Source organism: Bufo bufo, chromosome 5 (assembly GCF_905171765.1).
Source record: "Bufo bufo chromosome 5, aBufBuf1.1, whole genome shotgun sequence".
Taxonomy (NCBI): domain Eukaryota; kingdom Metazoa; phylum Chordata; class Amphibia; order Anura; family Bufonidae; genus Bufo; species Bufo bufo.
The window spans coordinates 191,728,421-191,748,748 of NC_053393.1; the positions used below are offsets into that span (position 1 = coordinate 191,728,421).

Consider the following 20,328-nt stretch of genomic DNA (forward strand, 5'->3'; position numbering starts at 1 on the left):
ATGCAATGAATTAGTGTTTGTACCAATTTTTTTTAAAATATTTAAACTGTAAATTTATTGTAAAAATTTCTGTGTGCTCAGGTTTAAATATAATTTTAGGTATGAAGATCAATTTACAAAACAAGTCGAAGACCTTTACAGTTCCTAATATTTTGCTTATTTGATCATCAGAAATTATAATATTGTACGAGTGTGACCTCAATGTATGGAATATAAACTATTAATAGACAGATTTATTACACATTCTGCATGTTAATAAAACTGTTGGAAATACAGTCTCTATATTCAGAGCTGAGCGAAAGAGAATTACAAGCTGCAAGAGAAAACATTTACAGCAGATGGCAGTGTTTGATCATAGCACAAGATGGTATTGTGTTGGAAATATCCACTTACCTTGACATTTCATGTCAGGTGTAACATGGTTAAAACTCGACTTTCATGCAACAATCAACCAGAAAGCTCTTCCGATATATCTTGTATACCTGTTGCTAAGTGTAGCATTTAAGTTTGTTTTTTATACACACAAATATGTGTGTGTGTGTGTGTGTGTGTGTGTATACAGGCTCGGACTGGCCCACAGAGGTACAGGTGAATAATTCCATGGTGGGCTTCTGAGCAAGGTTGGCCCCTAGTCTTCCTCCCCTTGCACAAGTGGCACATAGCACAGTAGACTTACTGCACTACATACATATATTCAATGTACAGCACCTCAACCAGCCTATGTTCATATAAAAAACTTGATAGATTATTAAAGGGGTTGTCCGGGTTCAGAGCTGAACCCAGACATACCTTCATTTTCAGGCTGTCAGCCCCCCTGACTTTAACATCGGAGCAGTTCATGCATTTTTTAGAGATCCGGTGACGCACCGGGCTCTGCATGGGGCTGCCACCGGCACTGATGGGGGGATTTAGCGCTGCCCTAGCCAGTAAAATGGCTAGGGCAGCGCTAAAGCCTGCCCATCAGAGCCGGTGACGTCCCCGAACACACTTGCGGGCGGAAGTTTCCACCCTGCAGTGTGTTATGATAAACAAAAGAGCCCTTGCCCTGCGCAAATCAAGATAATCACATTGTATGATTTTTAAATAATTAATTTGCATTTTATTGCCTCGTGGGGCAAGGATGATTCTGAAAAAGATCAGGAATCAGCCCAGAACTACACGGCAGCACCTGGTCAGTGACCTGAAGAGAGATGAAACCACAGTCTCAAAGATTACCATTAGTAAAACACTATGCCGTCATGGAATAAAATCCTGCAGGGAACGCGAGGCGCCCCTGCTCACGCCAGCACATGTCTAGGCCCATTTGAAGTTCGCCATTGACCATCTGTATGATCCAGATGAGGCATGGGAGAAGGTCATGTGGTCTGATGAGACCAAAATAGAACTTTTTGGTATCAACTCCACTTGCTGTCTTTGGAGGAAGAAGAAGGATGAGTACAACCCCAAGAACACTCTCCCATCCGTGAAGCATGAGGGTGGAAACATCATACTTTGGGGGTGCTTTTCTGCAAAAGGGACAGGATGACTGCACTGTATTGAAGGTAGGATGGATGGGGGCATGTATTGCAAGATTTTGGCCAACAACTTTCTTACCTCAGTAAGAGCATTGAAGATGGGTCGTGGCTGGGTCTTCCAACAAGTCAATGACCCGAAACAGACAGCCAGGGCAACTAAGGAGTGGCTCCTTAAGAAGCATTTCAAGGTCCTGGAGTTGCCTAGCCAGTCTCCACACCTGAACCCTAATCTTTGAAGGGAGCTGAAACTCAATGTAGCCCAGGGCAGCCCTGAAACCTGAAAGATCTGGAGAAGACCTGTATAGAGGAGTGGGGCAAAATCCCTACTGCCGTGTGTGCCAACTTGGTCAAGAACTACAGGAAACATTTGATGTCTGTAATTGCAAACAAGGGTTTCTGTACCAAATATTAAGTTCTGTTTTTCTATTGTATCAAATATTAATTTCATGCAATAAAATTCAAATTAATCATTTGAAAATAATACAATGTGATTTTCTGGATTTTATTTTATAGATTCTGTCTCTTACAGTTGAAGTGTACCTACAAACAAAAATTACAGACCTCTCCATTCATTGTAGGTGGGAAAACTTGCAAAATCGCCAGTGTATCAAATACTTATTTTCCCCACTGTATATACTATATCTATATATATGATATATTTGTTTGAAAGGTATTTTATAGGGGACCTCTCCTGACATGTCTGCTCCAGAAACCACCTGCATTTCTCATGCAACAACAATCCCAGAGCTTCCATTCCCCTGACGATATTGCACCATTCCTTCATCATTCCCACTAGAAGCCATAAATGAATCGCTAGCGGTTTGCAATGAATACCCAAATGGGTGCACCCCCTACTGTAATTTAGTACAAGTACACTACATTTTATTATGGAGGCTTCCAAAGATTTTTTTCTGTTGAATCACATATGAATACTACAAAAAATAAAGGTGGGGGCGCTACATTGGACGTTTTATTATGGAGATATTCTCCATAAAAGAATATAGTGTTGTCCAGTGCAGTGTAATACAGCCCACTAAAAAGGGGTATGGTAGCTTATAATTTAGAAGATTTTTCTGGCACAAAAACAATGTTGTAAAAACGGAGTCATTCCGTACCAGCGACTGCAGGGAACAACTGATCACTGGGAGTGCCAAATGTTGAACCTCGCTGATATTGATGACCTATCCTGAGGATAGAAAGCCCTGTCTTTCTGACTATTTATCCCATTGATCTGCTATAAAATCTGTATTTATATGCATTGGTCATCACATTTAGGTGTCTTTCACACTTGTGCTATTGTTTTCCTCCATTGTTCTGCTCCGTCATAGGTGCAGAACCATAAAAATAATGGAAGTGTCTGAATCGGCACATAACTAACCCAAGCACAGTCAAACAAATCCCACTGACTATAATGGGGTCTGTCTGGTTTCCATTCTGGATTCCATTTTTTTAGGAAAAAGTCCTGCATTTTTGATTAAATTTGTTATGGAGGCCCTGAATGGAGCACTAGACGCAGATGTGAATGAGCCCTTAGCCTTTCTCATCCTTTATTTTATGTATTATATATTTACTACAATACATGCCTTCCTGCGATTTAGCAAATAGATTCTTTAGAATCAAAATTTGACCAAAAATTTTAAAGAAAATTCTGGATTGGTAAAATCAGAATTTCTTCAGATTTGTTTAGGTAGATTTTTTTTCCAGAATGAGAGAGAGGGAGAAAGAGAGGCTTTTAGGCTTCCAGGGTTTTATCACACTTTGAATTCGGGTACAATCAATTCATTCCAGAATCAAATTGCTTGGACGATTCGAATGAATCAGATAGATTTATTAATTTTTTAGAAAATTTGTTCTCTACTTATGGACGCAGCTTTATTTTTTGTGTGGGGATATTTATACTACTCTTATGGCCTGGTCCTGCACTGTTATTTAAGGGACTGCTTGCACTTTGGTGGTGGTGCTCAATTTGCACCTCTGTATTACGGGTTTTTATCTTTGTTTTTTGGCTACAATAGTGTTTGATTCTGTTTGTTGTAAGTTAAAACTCCATGCTAATCCATTCCAACATGTATGAAATGAAATGCAAAAAGGTGTAAAAATACATTTTCATTAGTTTTCTTTACAAAATCTATATATTGTTGCTAAAAATAAATACAATATCTATAGGTTGTCCTGCAAAATACAAGACCTCGGCTACAGTTATGTAAAGAATAAAGTTACACCTGATCAATGTTTTTTTAAGAACAAAATTGATGATAATATTAAAGGGTTTGTGCAAGAATGGGGAGGGGGGGGGGGGGGGGCAGTTGCCAGACCTGCAAAAGGAAGATGACTTACCCCCTTCCAATTACTGGCAGCAGCAGTGTCCGGCTCCCCTTGGTCACATGGTCACATGATGCAAGAGGAGCTTGACACTGCCGCGGCCAGTAATTGGCTGCAGCGATGCCAAGTCGGATGTTGACATCACTGGAGCCCAGCGGTGCCTCGCAGGCCTGCAGGAGATGGAGCAGGTAGCCGGCGTTGGTAAGCAGGTAAGTCATCTTCCCTTTGCAGGTCTGCCATAATGGGGGGGTTTGCCCAAACCCCGCCCATTCTTGCACAACCACTTAAAGGGTTTAAAGGGACTGTCTGGATTCTGGATATTGATGACTTATCTTTAGAATATGTCATCAATATCATATTGGTAGAGGTCCAGCACCTAGCTCTCCAATCAATCAGCTATTATAAGCACTGACGCAGCAGTAAATAGATGTATAAAGAAAAAATATCTCTGTCCATTGTGTGGTGGTCATTACTGCAGGTTAGATCCCAGAACAACAACTACACAGTGGATGGAGCTTTCTGCTTCCTGCTTTCAAGCTATGAGGGTGTCAGATCTCCATAGATGTGATATTGAGATGACCTACCCTGAGGATTGGTCATCAACCTCAAAAAACCTTTTAATATGCACTAAAAGGACCCATATATTGTGATAACTATATTTATGTGAGACATAAATAATAGGTGTACTTTATAAAAGTGACATTTCGGAAGAGTTCTTGTCATTTTACTATGAATGTTAGGGGATTATACTTAATCTTCAGGAAATATCCTGAAAAGCTATGTTTTAATGGCTTATAATTTGTCACTTAAGGAAAACACTAATTATAAATTTCTTTGTATGCATTGTACAGCCCACACATTTCTAGGATTAGGATTCAAATCCTACTTTAAAAAGGTAAATGATTTCAGTTCTGCAAAACCCGATCAAATCATTGAAACACAAAACAGATAATTCTTATGCTACTGTGTATTTTCAGTGGGTCCAAGAGGTAAAGTGGGAAACATGAGAAATTTTGTAAAGAACAACTTGATTATGAGGGATAAACAGCTATTATGGTGTATTAGTTCAATTTGAGACATCATGTCCTTACGTTCTTGGAAAGATGTGAAGAGCATCTGGAAACGGCTGGTTCGGCTGCCTTCATCTGCCCACATTCGGATTACTCCAAGTCCTGTACGCAGCATTACATCATTAGCAACAGTGCTGCAAAATTTAGCTTTTAAATCTTCTACAGAACTACTTCCGTCGTACACAGCCACAAAGTTCCTTTTACATTCATTTGAATTTTGCATTTCATAGTCCAAAAATCGCAAGTATATCTGAAAGTTAAAAAAAAGTCCATTATGTGAGCGCTATTACATATTGATTGAGCATTCACAGTTCAATCAGTAAGTACTTCAATTATCTGCTATTCAAAGCAGACCATTTATTAAACTGTACATTTCTTCCATTATTGATGAGCAGAGAGTTCTTAATACATGCTGGAGAAATGTTCCCAGAGAATGTGTCAAATTGCCTTTCTTAGAAAAACAAAAGTGCAGGATAATATTATGTCAGTAAAAACTTAACCAAGATGAATTGTGTCAGGTAGACCTAGAACTATATACAGAATATATTTTCCGGTTTCTGGGCACCATTGCAAATAACTTAAATTACGGACAATTGCTGCAGTTTAGAAACTGAAAGGTTTAAGTCATGCAATCAATGGCTAAGCTTTCTGTTTTCAAACGAGGTAACTACATCACATCTTAGGCTCTATTCACACCTGCACTTGGTTCTGCTCCAGCTGGTCTCCAATGTATTTTGAGGACAAGACGGCAGAGTAGAGAGGTGAGAATTAGTGTTGATCGAGCATGCTCGGCCGAACACCAGTTCGGCTCGAGCATCGTGATGCTCGGCACATTGCGGTGTTCGGCCGAATACCGCACGTGCTCGAGCGCTAAGCTCGAGTCTCCTCCCCGCACGTTTGTTGGCTGCTACGCAGCCAATAAACGGGCAGGTGAGTGCTGCCACTCACTGTAATGCCTTAGACATGTTGGTTACTGGCGTTACAGTGATTGGATGGCCGGAACGTGTCATCGGGTGCCATAAAGCGGTTCGGCTCAGTGTTAGTCAGGGAGAGCTGTGCTGTAGAAGGGACAGATAGTGTAAGGAATTGATTCAATTTAATTTTATTATTTTGTTAAGCTGGGTTGGTGCTAGAGACCCAAAAGACCTTTTAAGGACTATTGTGTCTGGCAGCAATATATATTTTTAACCTGCGCTAAATTGCGTGCAATTGTAGAGACCCAAAGTCCTGTTAAGGACTATTGTTGTATCTGGCAGCAATATATATAATTTGCGCAACCTGCGCTAAATTGCGTGCAATTGTTAGAGACCCAAAAGTACTTTTAAGGACTATTGTTGTATATATTAAAGCGTATACTAAAAATATCTGTGACATCCAGTGTACTTTTTTCGTAGACAGTGTCCGCTGCACAGTGGTGTGCCTAGGGGGATCAGGGGGCGGCGGTCCGCCCCGGGTGCCAGCTCTCAGGGGGGTGCAATGAGCGCTACCATCAATACAGATGGAAGCGCTCATTGCTGGAAGGCTGACGCGCCCACATACTGCGGCGGGGCACGGCAACGCATAGTTCCCTGCCCCGTCGCCGATCACTGCCATAGGCTTCGGGCCTAGTAGGCCTGAGGTCTATGCGGTAGTGAAATCCTGACGCAGGCGTGAGTGATGACGTCATCGTGCACGCCTGTGCCGGGACGCAGCAGCACAGTGAAGTGTGCGCGCCTTTCTCTACGAGAAAGCATAGGTGAGTATTTAGCTTTTAGTTTTTTTTCTTTTTTTTCTTTTTAGTTTTTATGTGCATTCTTTGGGGGACATGGGGGGGACACAAGAGGGCATGTGGGGGGGAAATCTGGGATACTATGTGGGGGCAAATTATTATGGGAGGGATTACTATGTGGGGGCAAATTATTATGGGAGGGATTACTATGTGGGAGCAATTTACTATATGGGGCAATGTGGGGGATACTACTGTGTGGGGCAAATTACTATATGGGGGCAGTGTAGGGGAAATTACTGTGGGGGGCAGTGTGGGGGAAACTACTGTGTGGGGACAGTGTGGGGGAAACTACTGTGTGGGGACAGTGTGGGGGAAACTACTGTGTAAGGACAATTACTATGTGGGGGAAACTACTGTGTGGGGGCAGTGTGGGGAAAATTACTGTAGGGGCAGTGTGGGGGAAATTACTGTAGGGGCAACTACTGTGTAGGGGCAGTGTAGGGGAAATTACTGTGTGGGGGAAGTGTGGGGGAAACTACTGTATGGGGACAGTGTAGGGGAAATTACTGTGTGGGGGCACTTTTTATGTGCCAACTTTGGGGGACATGGGGGGGCACACAGGAGGACATGTGTTGGAAAAATATCATGGTGGGATACTGTGTGGGGGCAAATTATTATGGGAGGGATTACTATGTGGGGGCAAATAATTATGGGAGGGATTACTATGTGGGGCAAATAATTATGGGAGGGATTACTATGTGGGTGGGGAAATTACTATATGGGAAAATGTGGGGGAAACTACTGTGTGGGGCAAATTAGTATATGGGGCAGTGTAGGGGAAATTACTGTGGGAGGCAGTATGGGGAAAACTACTGTGAGAGGGCAGTGTGGGGGAAACTACTGTGTGGGGGAAACTACTGTGTGGGGACAGTGTGGAGGAAACTACAGTGTAGGGATAATTACTATGTGAGGGCAGTGTGGGGGAAACTACTGTGTGGGGGCAGTGTGGGGGACATTACTGTGCGGGGGGCAGTGTGGAAAAAATTGCTGTGGGGGGTAGTGTGGGGGAAACTACTGTATGGGGAAACTACTGTGTGGGGAAAACTACTGTGTGGGGGAAATTACTGTGTGGGGGAAATTACTGTGTGGGGGCAGTGTGGGGGAAATTACTGTGTGGGGGAAATTACTGTGTGGGGGCAGTGTGGTGGAAATTAATGTGTGGGGGTAGTGTGGGGGAAATTACTTTGTGGGGGCAGTGTGGGGGGAAACTACTGTATGGGGCAGTGTGGGGAAAACTACTGTGTGTGGGCAGTGTGGGGAAAACAACTGTGTGGGGGCAATGTGGGGGAAACTGCTGTGTGGTGGCAGAGTGGGGGAAACTACTGTGCTGGGGCAGTATTGGGGAAACTAATGTGTGGGGGCAGTGTGAGGGAAATTACTGTATGGGGCAGTGTGGGAGAAACTACTGTGTGGGGGCAGTGTGGGGGAAATTACTGTGTGTGGGAAACTACTGTGTGAGGGCAGTGTGGGTAAATTACTGTATGGGGCAGTGTGGGGGAAACTACTGTGTGGGGGCAGTGTGTGGGAAATTCCTGTGTGGGGGAAATTACTGTTGGGGGCAGTGTGGGGGAAACTAATGTATGGGGTCAGTGTGGGGGAAATTACTGTGTGGGGAAAATTACTATATGTGGGCAGTGTGGGGGAAACTACTGTGTGGGGCAGTGTGGGGGAAATTACTGTGTGGGGGCAGTGTGGGGGAAATTAATCTGTGGTGGCAGTGTGGGGGGGGGGAAATTACTATGGGGCAGTGTAGGGGAAATTACTATATGGGGCAGAGTGGGGGGTGTTGCTATTGGGGTGGCACTGGTGTAAAGTAGAACTGGCTTAGTTGCCCATAGCAGCCAATCAGATTCCACCTTTCATATTTGACAGCTCTTTTGGAAATCCAAACCCTAGGCACACCACTGCCGCTGTGGACAGTTACATTACCAGCACTACATCTCCTGTATAACGTTTGTGCATCCTAAAAATATCTGTGACATCCAGTGTACTTTTTCCGTAGATGCTGCAGATAGTGACATTACCTGCACAATATCTCCTGTATAACAATTTTCCATCCCAAATATCTGTGACATTGACTGTAATTTTTTCTTAGCCGCTGGTGACAGCAGCGCCATTATCTGTGTTACCTCTCCAGTATAAGGTTAGCTGCTGGTGACAGCAGCGACATTACCTGCGCTACATTTCCTGTATAACGTTAGCCGCTGGTGAAAGCAGCGACATTACCTGCACTACATCTCCTGTATAACGTTAGCCGCTGGGGACAGCAGCGACATTACCTGCGCTACATCTCCTGTATAACGTTAGCCGCTGGTGACAGCAGGGACATTACCTGCGCTACATCTGCTGTATAACGTTAGCCGCTGGTGACAGCAGTGACATTACCTGCACTACATCTCCTGTATAACGTTAGCCGCTGGTGACAGCAGGGACATTACCTGCGCTACATCTGCTGTATAACGTTAGCCGCTGGTGACAGCAGCGACATTACCTGCGCTACATCTCCTGTATAACATTAGCCGCTGGTGACAGCAGCGACATTACCTGCGCTACATCTCCTGTATAACATTAGCCACTGGTGACAGCAGAGAAATTACCTGCGCTACATCTTCTGTATAACGTTAGCCGCTGGTGTCAGCAGAGACATTACCTGCGCTACATCTCCTGTATAACGTTTGTGAATCCCAAATAGCTGTGACGTTCCCTGTAATTTTTTATTAGCCGCTGGTGACAGCGACATTACCTGTACTACATCTCCTGTACAACATTATCCACTGGTGACAGCAGCGACATTACCTGCGCTACATCTCCTGTATAACGTCAGCCGCTGTGGTGACAGCCATGACATTATCTGCACTACATCTCCTATATAACGTTAGCCGCTGGTGACAGCAGCGACATTACCTGCGCTACATCTTCTGTATAACGTTAGCCGCTGGTGTCAGCAGCGACATTACCTGCGCTACATCTCCTGTATAACGTTAGCCGCTGGTAACAGCAGCGACATTACCTGAGCTACATCTTCTGTATAACGTTAGCCGCTGGTGACAGCAGAGACATTACTTGCGCTACATCTCCTGTATAACGTTTGCGCATCCCAAATAGCTGTGACATTCCCTGTAATTTTTTATTAGCCGCTGGTGACAGCGCCATTACCTGCGCTACATCCAAAATATCAGTGACATTCTGTTTAATTTATTTGCGCATACACTTACAAAACCTGCGCTACTGTACGTGTGACATACTTGCAAGCATATATACCATTTAATATGCAGAAGGTGAGCAGTAAGGGACAAGGAAGTGGCCGTGCTGCTGATGGTGCACGCAGAGGCCGTGGCCCTGGGCGCAGTGAAACTGTGCCTGCTGCCAGAGTACGAGATACACACTCATCGACGATACCTAGCTTCATGTCCCAGTTTTCAGGGCTGCGCAGGACACCACACTCGAAGTCAGACCAGTGTGACCAGGTGGTCAGTTGGATTGCAGCAGATAATGCTTCCAGTCGGTTAAGCACCACCCTGTCTTCCACAAAGTCCAGTCTCAGTAGGCAAGAGTCTGGTCAACAGAATCCTCACCCTGATCCTCCCTCCTCCCACCATGGAGAGTCTTGCCAAACAAGTGATCCCACACTCTGATTTTCCGAGGAGTTCTTTTCATCGCCATTCCTTGATTTGGGCCTCTTGCCAAGCCCACTTGAAGAGGGACATGAGGAGATTGTGTGCACTGATTCCCAAACTCTTGAGCATCCACAGTTACAAGAAGATGATGGTGGGGAACGGAAATTTGTGTTTCACGAGGTGGATGATAATGATGAGACACAGTTGCCAATAAGTCAACGGCAATTCGTGTCTCAAGAGGTTGATGATAAGGATGAGACACAGTTGTCAATAAGTGAGGTTGTTGTTAGGTCAACAAGTCAGGAGGATGACGAGAGTGAGGAAGTAGAAGAGGAGGTGATGTGTAGTGTCCCACTAGGTGAATGAGGGCACTACACAAGGGTCAATTGGGCCACGTGGTACTCCTACTCCTGAGGGACAGTGGCAGTATATTTAACCGTCCATTTTAATGTATTTTCTATATGTTTTTATATGTATTGTTCCCTTGTGATATGTACAGCAGGCCTATTAGGGTGTAGTTAGGGATCCTAGGCACTAGGGGGAGCCAGTGAGCACTTAGTATATATACTTAGACCCAGACAGGGTGGAATTAGTCTGTAGTCAGGAGTCTGTGAAGACAGAAGTGAGAGGGCACCAGCCAGAGATATGCTGAGGGCCTCCTCCTGACATGCAGCTAGATAGTCCAGGCTTCTAGTTGCTACCAGGAGGCTAGTGAAGGATTATAGCCTACCTGTTGATAAAGTGAGCCACAGTTAGCTCAGAAGATTTACCCCATGAGAAGAGCTACCTCCTGGGAGAAAACCTGCAGTTCCCACAAGCCAAGCAGAGCCAGTGTTGCCAGCTAGTACAAGTAAGCTGAAGGGCAGAAGAAGTAGTAATGTAAAGCAAGGATAAATACGAGAGGAAGATTGTTACCAAGGATAAAAGCCAGCATTGAGGTGTCCGGACCTTGGGATAAAAACCAGACAGGAGTTCTAAGGAACAGTGTACACTATTTCTGAGGAGAAGGTACAGCCTGATTCTGAGTGTGTTGTTGTTTACCCTCTGAGTATCTTGCAAGGAACAGTATACCTGCCATAATTGTGAAAGCCTGCTTGTAAAGTGCATCTTGTATGGGGAACTGAATTGACATCCATCTGTACAAAGTTGAACTGTTTTCAAGTAAAGCAAAGTTTGGTTCACTATCCCATCTGTGTACCTCACTTATTACAACTATAAATCGTTGTGCCACCGTTGCAGGCACTGGCGTCACGTTTCTTAAAGGGACCTTGCCCCAGGCACATAAAACACCTGCAACATCCAGGGCACCTCATCCACCACCAGGCCTGGTCCCTAAATACAGAGTGTGCCCCAGAGGACTCCTGTGCCAGCCTCTCCTTCACTGCTGTACGCCTGCCCAGGGTTTTCCTACAGAACTGTGAGTAACCCTCGCTTGCCCATTAACCGTGACCTCACAATCGCAATACCCTGCAGGTCTGGCGTGCTGCAGATGGATGATGAAATCACTGACCCAACCAGGTAAGGTGGCAAGCCGAGCGAGCACAGCAGTACAGAAGGGGAGGGATCCGCAGCACTGCAAGAGACTGGAAGAGGCTGTGGGGTGGCAAAAGGGAGAAGGCGGGCCACACCAAACAGGTCCGCAACCGTTCCTCGGAGCATCCCCTTGCGGCAATCTCCCTTGCCAAGTGGTAGGTGTTCCGAAGTCTGGCGCTTTGTTGAGGAAAGTGCGGACGATAAAAGAATTGTCATTTGCAACCTGTGCCGCACCAAAATAAGCAGGGGTGTGAACACTAGCAACCTTACCACCACCAGCATGATCCGCCACATGGCATCAAAGCACCCTAATAGGTGGGCCACAATCAGTGTCTGTGGGTCACACCACTGCCTCCTCTTCCCCTGTGTTACCTGCTGGCCAATCCCCTGTCCAATAAGCAGGCACGGATGCCTCCCGCCCTGCACCTGGACCTTCGCAAGAACCATCAGCTGGGACATCCACTTCTGTGTCCCAGCGCAGCATACAGATGTCCATACCCCAGGCCTTAAAATAAAAGCGCAAATACCCAGCAACCCACCCACAGGCCATAGCGCTAAATGAGCACCTTTCCAAATTGCTGGCCCTGGAAATGTTGCCATTTAGGCTTGTGGACACTGAGACTTTCCGCAGCCTGATGGCGGCGCCCATCCCTCGTAACTCAGTCCCCAGCCGCCACAATTTTTCCCGGTGTGCCATCCCCGCCTTACACCAGCATGTGTCCCGTAACATCACCTGTGCCCTGACCAACACAGTTATTGCACAGTTCCCCTTACCGACTGACACATGGACAAGTGCTTTAGGCCAGTGACGCTACATTTCCCTGACGGCACATTGGGTGAACATTGTGGAGGCCAGTAGTGAGTCGTACCCTTGGATGGCACAGGTGCTACTGACGCCAAGGATTGCGGGCCCTATTTCCATCAGGATTTCTGCCACCACCTACATTAGTGGCTGCAACCCCCCTTCTCCTCTTCCACTTCCACCTCTGAATTCTGATCTTGCAGCACCAGTCAGCCATCAGTCAGTAGCTGGAAGCAGTGTAGCACTGCAGTGGGGAAGCAGCAACAGGCCGTGCTGAAATGAATTTGCTTAGGTGACAAACAGCACACCGACGCAGAGCTGTGGCAGGGTATGAGGGACCAGACTGAACTGTGGCTCTCCCCACTCAACCTACAACCAGGCATGGTGGTGTCTGATGGCCGTAACTTGGTGCCAGCTTTGGAGCTCGGCAAGCTCACACACATACCATGCCTAACCCACATGTTCAACCCAGTGGTTCAGTGTTTTCTCAAAACCTACCCCAATTTGACTGAGCTACTGGTGAAGGTGCGCTGTGTGTGTGCCCATTTCCGAAAGTCATCTACAGCTGCCGCCGATCTGGCAATGCTGTAGAAGCGCTTGCAATGGCCAGCTCACCGACTGTTGTGTGACGTGAGCACACGTTGGAACTCCGCGTTCCACATGTTGGCCAGGCTTTGTGAGTAGCAGAGGGCAGTAGTGGAATACCAGCTGCAACATGGTCATCACCTTTTAATTCAGCTACCACTTTTCACAAGTGACGAGTGTGCATAGATGTCTGACCCCTGTGAGGTTTTACGCAACTTTGAGGAATCAACACAGATGGTGAGTGGCGATGCCGCTATTATCAGTGTAATCATCCCACTTCTGTGTCTACTGAAACGTTCGCTGCTCACAATGAAGGCAGACACTTTGCATGTGAAAGATGTGGAAATAGGGGAAGACAGTACACAGGGTGATAGCCAGACCACCCTCTGTTCATCTTCTCAGTGCAAATTGGAAGATGATGATGAGGAGGAGGAGGAGTAGCAGGAGACGGTTGCCTCCGCTACAGAGGGTAGTACCCACAGCTGGTTTATTCTATCTGATCAGTGTGGATGGGCCGAAAAGGAGGAAGAGGATGAGGAGATTGAGAGTCATCCTCCTAATGAGGACAGCAAAGTCTTGTCTGTTGGGACATGGCTGACTTTATGTTATGCTGCCTTTCCCGTGACCCTCGCGTTATATGCATTTTGGCCAACACCGATTACTTGGTTGTTCACCCTTTTTGACCCCTGCTACAAAGAGAACGTCTCATCTCTCATTCCTGTGGTGGAGAGGACTAGCAAAATGGTGCAATACCAGAAGGTCCTTGTGGAAAAATTGCTCCCAAAAATTCCAGCTGACAACACTGGCAGCAGAGTACGTAGTTCCTTGGGCAACCGAGGAGGGGAGACAAGGGGAACACACAGCAGTTCTAACGGAGGCAAGGCAACACTCTCCAAGGCCTGGGACAGTTTCATGACACCCCGCCAGCAACCTCACCCTGATGCGCGGCCTAGTGTCAAAAGGAGAGAAAAGTTTTGGAAGATGGTGAAGGAGTACGTAGCAGATCATGTCAGTGTCTTCAATGATCCCTCTGTGCCTTACAACTATTGGGTGTACAAGCTGGACATGTGGCACGAACTGGCGCTTTATGCCTTAAAGGTGCTGGCCTGCCCTGCCACCAGCGTTTTGTCAGAACGGGTATTTAGTGCTGCTGGGGGCATAATAACTGATAAGCGCATCCGCCTGTCAACTGAAAATGCTGACAGGTTGGCTCTTATCAAAATGAACAAGGCCTGGATTGCCCCTGACTTCTCTACTCCACCAGAGGAAAGCGGCTGAACATAAAGGCACTTTAAATGTGGCTTTTATGGTGTATTGAATACACTGTATTTCCATGGACCCATTCCACCACAAAAAAGGGTATATGGTTAAATCTTCCTTTTCTCGTCCTCCTCCTCCATCATATCAACATGCCTATTAGGCTGCCCTCGCTCCTAATGTTTTAGAGGGTCAGCTCATCAGCAGGCCCTTAACCATACTTTTTTCGATGGTCAGCTCAGCAGCAGGCCCTCCCCCATAATTTTTTCCATGGTCAGATCAGCAGCAGGCCCTCGCCCCTAATGTCTGCTAATCAACATTTGATCGCAATACTAAGAAGTGCATGGGGTTTATTAGTCAGTGCACCCTGCATTTTGTGCTGCTACCCCACCAATTTCTCTCCAAACAGTCTAAGATGACCTTCCTGATGTCTAATCTCTTCACTGAAGTGCTGGACTAAATGCTTCAGTTATGGTAGAGGAGTGATCCAAACACCTATAATCTTAGAGACTTCCTGGAAACCTTCCAAAATGTCTGAAGAGCCCGAGTGTACTTCTTCAACTGCCTTTTCCCTCCTCCCAAGGCACTCTTCCTGTGGATCTATTTGGCATTCAGTTCCGAACCCTTGCCTCGAAACTGGCTTGGAACAATGAGGCATTAGTGGGGGCTTCTTGAAGCAACTGGCAGTGCAAATTAAAGATGAATTGGTGGGTCATGATATATCCTCTCCTCTTGATGCCTTGGTATCCCTCACCACTCAGATACTGTAGATTTGTGTTTCCTACAAGAGAGCCAAGAATTTGGCTTGCAAGAGAAGACATGGCACCTACCTTATAGAGACTCCTGTCTTCTCTGCCCACAACCTCTGAAACTATGTTCCTATGTGTCTGTATGTGGAGACAATGGACACTTTGCCCATGCTTGTCCAAATAAGATGGGAAACTCATGATCCTAGGCCCCTTAGGTGAGATGGCCCTAGGTGAAGATTCATCCTCTCCAAAATGTATCATTTCAAATTTCCCCATTGCTGCCTGCCTTGACTGAGTACCTGTTTCACATACACGTATGAACACATACACACTCTGAGAGCCTGACTCCTGCCTGTTTTCTGAATATGAGTACAACCTGATCCTTTGGTGCTACGCACTAGTGTCTCTGATCCCAGTGGGTCAGTTGCCAACTACACTGGGACTACTCCAGGAAGTACTGGCCTGGTTATTCTCTGCAGCAAAGACCATAGAGGGTGACTACCAGGAGGCCGCCAGGACAATGCTCTTACTATAAGCCCAAACTCATTAGTTGGCACAGTCCCCTCTTATTACAATCGTGCCCAGTTCACACACTGAATTATGATTCTGTTTTTTGTAACTAAAACTGGGAATGGATCAGAAAAGATTCATAGGGCCCATTCACGTGGCGGTTTATGTAAAAACAAATCTGGAGGCCACCGCATGCTGTGCATCTCCGGTTATTTTAAATGGGAAGCAGCACTACCTTTTTGTAACAGTGTCCGGACAGATGCCGCTGGAAGCCACTGCAGATGTACATTCACAGTTTAGCTCCATTCAATGAGGGTAAAACATGAGCAGGTCTGTAGAAGCCAAAGTGAAAAACCACAGCAGTCTCTGGCTCGGAGAGGCAAAATCTGCTGTGTGAACGCAGCCTTAGACCTCTCATTTATACATTTCTTTGCAGACACCACTCCTGCTTTTAGCACAAAGGAACACATAGGACCCGGAATACAGCACTTTACGGGGTTACTGTGTGCCATTTCATAAATTGGCTCCACCTGCACAAACCAAAGACAGACTTAAAACTGACCCAAAAAACACTGCAAACACTGATAAATTTATTCTTATGGTTTACCTTCTCCTGCATTCAGAGGTCAACTGACATACTCAGTAGAATCCCTGCTCCCTTCCCTTTTGCTTAGTACCAGTGTAGTGATCTTATAGTGAAGCAGGTTTTGTGGTCCAGACACCTATAATTCATTTATTTCTACTTCCAAATTCACAGAAAGGCAAGAAAGCCCTCTAGCTATGTTAGTAAAAATCTGTTTTACATTTGCACGATAAAATCTTTAAAGTAACACTCCAAAGCTAAAATTTGACTATACATAACACGTGTAGTCATCATACTTCCTTTCTTCCTTCACTTTGGTCCCTGTTTGATTCCTATAAATATGTCCTCCACAATCCCATACCTCCCAATACAAAGTGCTGTAGGAAAGTCTATGATACACACCTCTCCACTGCCCTCTGATGGACATAGCTCCTACACCATTAGTGGTGTTCCATCAGTGCTAGTTCATCCAAGGGAGGTGGCATGTCTTTGACTTTCTTACATTGCTTTGCATTTGGAAGTCTGAGATGGTGAACCTGATAGGGGACCAGAGCACAGAAACAGAATCAGCATGGGAAGAATGGTGGGTACAGTACAAGTTATGTTGACGATACGTTTGTCATGTATTTCTCAATTTTTTTATTTGGGCTGCAGGGCTTTTTAATGTAAGGTTCTTTTTCTCACAACCAGCCATTAAATGTAGCCTGTTTTCATTTCACCCATCCCTCAATTAATGGACATTAGGAACAATAACTTACAACCCATGGACAAAGGGAATTTGTATCATGTCTACCACCACTGTTAACCAATTACTAAGAAGCAACACACCACCAAGGATAAGAAGTTCCTTCCACACCAGACCACAAAATATACCATCAATATCAAGTATCGAATGCTAAATGTATACAACCTCTAGTGTATTCTACTGAGAAAGCATGATGCAGAGAAGTGTGTATACTCCAGATAAAGAATTGCTGTTCGCAGACACCAAAAAATATAGAGGTGATCCTAAAAAGCACAAAACACAGCAAAAAAAAAAGCGATGTGATGATATACGTTTCGTACTAAATTATATAAATTCAGCCAGACTACTAGTAGAGTCATGAAACCCTGCCTCTAATATATATATATATATATATATATATATATATATATCATAATGCAAACATACACAAAAGAATTCACCTGTAGGAGACCACATTTATTGATTGTAAACTTAATGTTTAGAGCTGTATTTCTATTTTTCTGAAGTACTGTATATGTGTTGCTTTGTCTGGCCCTGTCCTTTTACATGTCTTATTAGGGCATTATATTGTAGCAAAAGTTTTTTTCCTTATTAGGATCACATCAGGATCACATCAGCCTGATAGAATGTTGAAGACAAAACGCCCCTCCCCCCGGAGGTGTGCGCCAGCGTGAGGAGCCAATCAGAGGTGGAGGCTCATCCATCAGCACGCCTACCACGCCCGCCTCACTCAGATAGGGCATTACAAGTCCAGAGGATTGCTCAGGTGCGACTAAGAAAAAGGGGAATCGAAGATGCGGTTTGCAAAGATCAAGTATGCGGTCTGAATATGACCATATGCAGAAAACCAGGAAGGTATAAATACCTCAATGGGCATAAAAAATTGCCTCAAGAAAAAAACTATGTAAAAGGCCCATATCAATGCAGACTGGGTTAACAAAGAGCCCCAACGTGATAGATGGTAACGGATAGTGATGGCCTTGCGGTTCGCCCGGCGGTCGGTTCGTGGCGAACTTCGCATGTTCGCTGCTCGCTGAACATGCGAACATATGGCGATATTCGCGCCCACCATATTCTTTTACATTGTAAAGAACTTTGACCCATGACACATCCATCAGGTGGTACAGGACAGCCAATTGGAAAGTTTCAGCACATGGACATCCCCCCTACCTTATAAATAAACCTGATCTGGCTGCCATTTTACATTCAGTCTTTTGCCAGAGTAGGGAGAGGTTGCTGTGTGGAGCAGGGACAGACTGTTAGGGACACAAATCACTAGCTAATAGGTCCACAAAACTCCTTTTAAGGCCTGGTATACAGGGAGTGCAGAATTATTAGGCAAATGAGTATTTTGACCACATCATCCTCTTTATGCATGTTGTCTTACTCCAAGCTGTATAGGCTCGAAAGCCTACTACCAATTAAGCATATTAGGTGATGTGCATCTCTGTAATGAGAAGGGGTGTGGTCTAATGACATCAACACCCTATATCAGGTGTGCATAATTATTAGGCAACTTCCTTTCCTTTGGCAAAATGGGTCAAAAGAAGGACTTGACAGGCTCAGAAAAGTCAAAAATAGTGAGATATCTTGCAGAGGGATGCAGCACTCTTAAAATTGCAAAGCTTCTGAAGCGTGATCATCGAACAATCAAGCGTTTCATTCAAAATAGTCAACAGGGTCGCAAGAAGCGTGTGGAAAAACCAAGGCGCAAAATAACTGCCCATGAACTGAGAAAAGTCAAGCGTGCAGCTGCCAAGATGCCACTTGCCACCAGTTTGGCCATATTTCAGAGCTGCAACATCACTGGAGTGCCCAAAAGCACAAGCTGTGCAATACTCAGAGACATGGCCAAGGTAAGAAAGGCTGAAAGACGACCACCACTGAACAAGACACACAAGCTGAAACGTCAAGACTGGGCCAAGAAATATCTCAAGACTGATTTTTCTAAGGTTTTATGGACTGATGAAATGAGAGTGAGTCTTGATGGGCCAGATGGATGGGCCCGTGGCTGGATTGGTAAAGGGCAGAAAGCTCCAGTCCGACTCAGACGCCAGCAAGGTGGAGGTGGAGTATTGGTTTGGGCTGGTATCATCAAAGATGAGCTTGTGGGGCCTTTTCGGGTTGAGGATGGAGTCAAGCTCAACTCCCAGTCCTACTGCCAGTTTCTGGAAGACACCTTCTTCAAGCAGTGGTACAGGAAGAAGTCTGCATCCTTCAAGAAAAACATGATTTTCATGCAGGACAATGCTCCATCACACGCGTCCAAGTACTCCACAGCGTGGCTGGCAAGAAAGGGTATAAAAGAAGAAAATCTAATGACATGGCCTCCTTGTTCACCTGATCTGAACCCCATTGAGAACCTGTGGTCCATCATCAAATGTGAGATTTACAAGGAGGGAAAACAGTACACCTCTCTGAACAGTGTCTGGGAGGCTGTGGTTGCTGCTGCACGCAATGTTGATGGTGAACAGATCAAAACACTGACAGAATCCATGGATGGCAGGCTTTTGAGTGTCCTTGCAAAGAAAGGTGGCTATATTGGTCACTGATTTGTTTTTGTTTTGTTTTTGAATGTCAGAAATGTATATTTGTGAATGTTGAGATGTTATATTGGTTTCACTGGTAAAAATAAATAATTGAAATGGGTATATGTTTGTTTTTTGTTAAGTTGCCTAATAATTATGCACAGTAATAGTCACCTGCACACACAGATATCCCCCTAAAATAGCTAAAACTAAAAACAAACTAAAAACTACTTCCAAAAATATTCAGCTTTGATATTAATGAGTTTTTTGGGTTCATTGAGAACATGGTTGTTGTTCAATAATAAAATTAATCCTCAAAAATACAACTTGCCTAATAATTCTGCACTCCCTGTAGGTGTACTATTGATAGGTGTGCAGTACAGAGGGGTGCAATACACTTATAATATACGTTCTAACATAGATAGCATATTATAGTGGATTTCTATTGTGCAGCAGTGGTGAGCGGTTCTGCAGCGATACTGCAGCTACACAGAGTGACAAACACAATTAAAAAAAATAATTTTACCTGGTGTGCTATACCAGTCGCCCCCCAAAAAAAATGATAGAAGCAGTGTGTTATATACCAATAATATGCTTTCTATATAGTGTATTTAGGTACTGCAGCATTTGTTTGCTGTTTTGCTGCGTTCCCTCTGCTACACACAGTGACAAACGGTATTGGAAAAAATAATTATAACTGGTGTGATATACCAGTCGCCAGGGGTGTATCTATCACGAGGCAAAC

General features: G+C 44.9%; 1 protein-coding gene across 1 annotated transcript in view; it reads right to left on the reverse strand.

Moving 5' to 3' along the window:
- NETO1 (neuropilin and tolloid like 1) overlaps nucleotides 1–20,328 on the reverse strand; it is a 182,912-nt gene that overhangs the window by 18,671 nt on the left and 143,913 nt on the right. Inside the window, exon 7 of the mRNA XM_040432143.1 lies at nucleotides 4,928–5,156. Coding sequence (XP_040288077.1) covers nucleotides 4,928–5,156 — 229 coding nt within the window. The remainder of the gene's footprint in view (nucleotides 1–4,927; nucleotides 5,157–20,328) is intronic.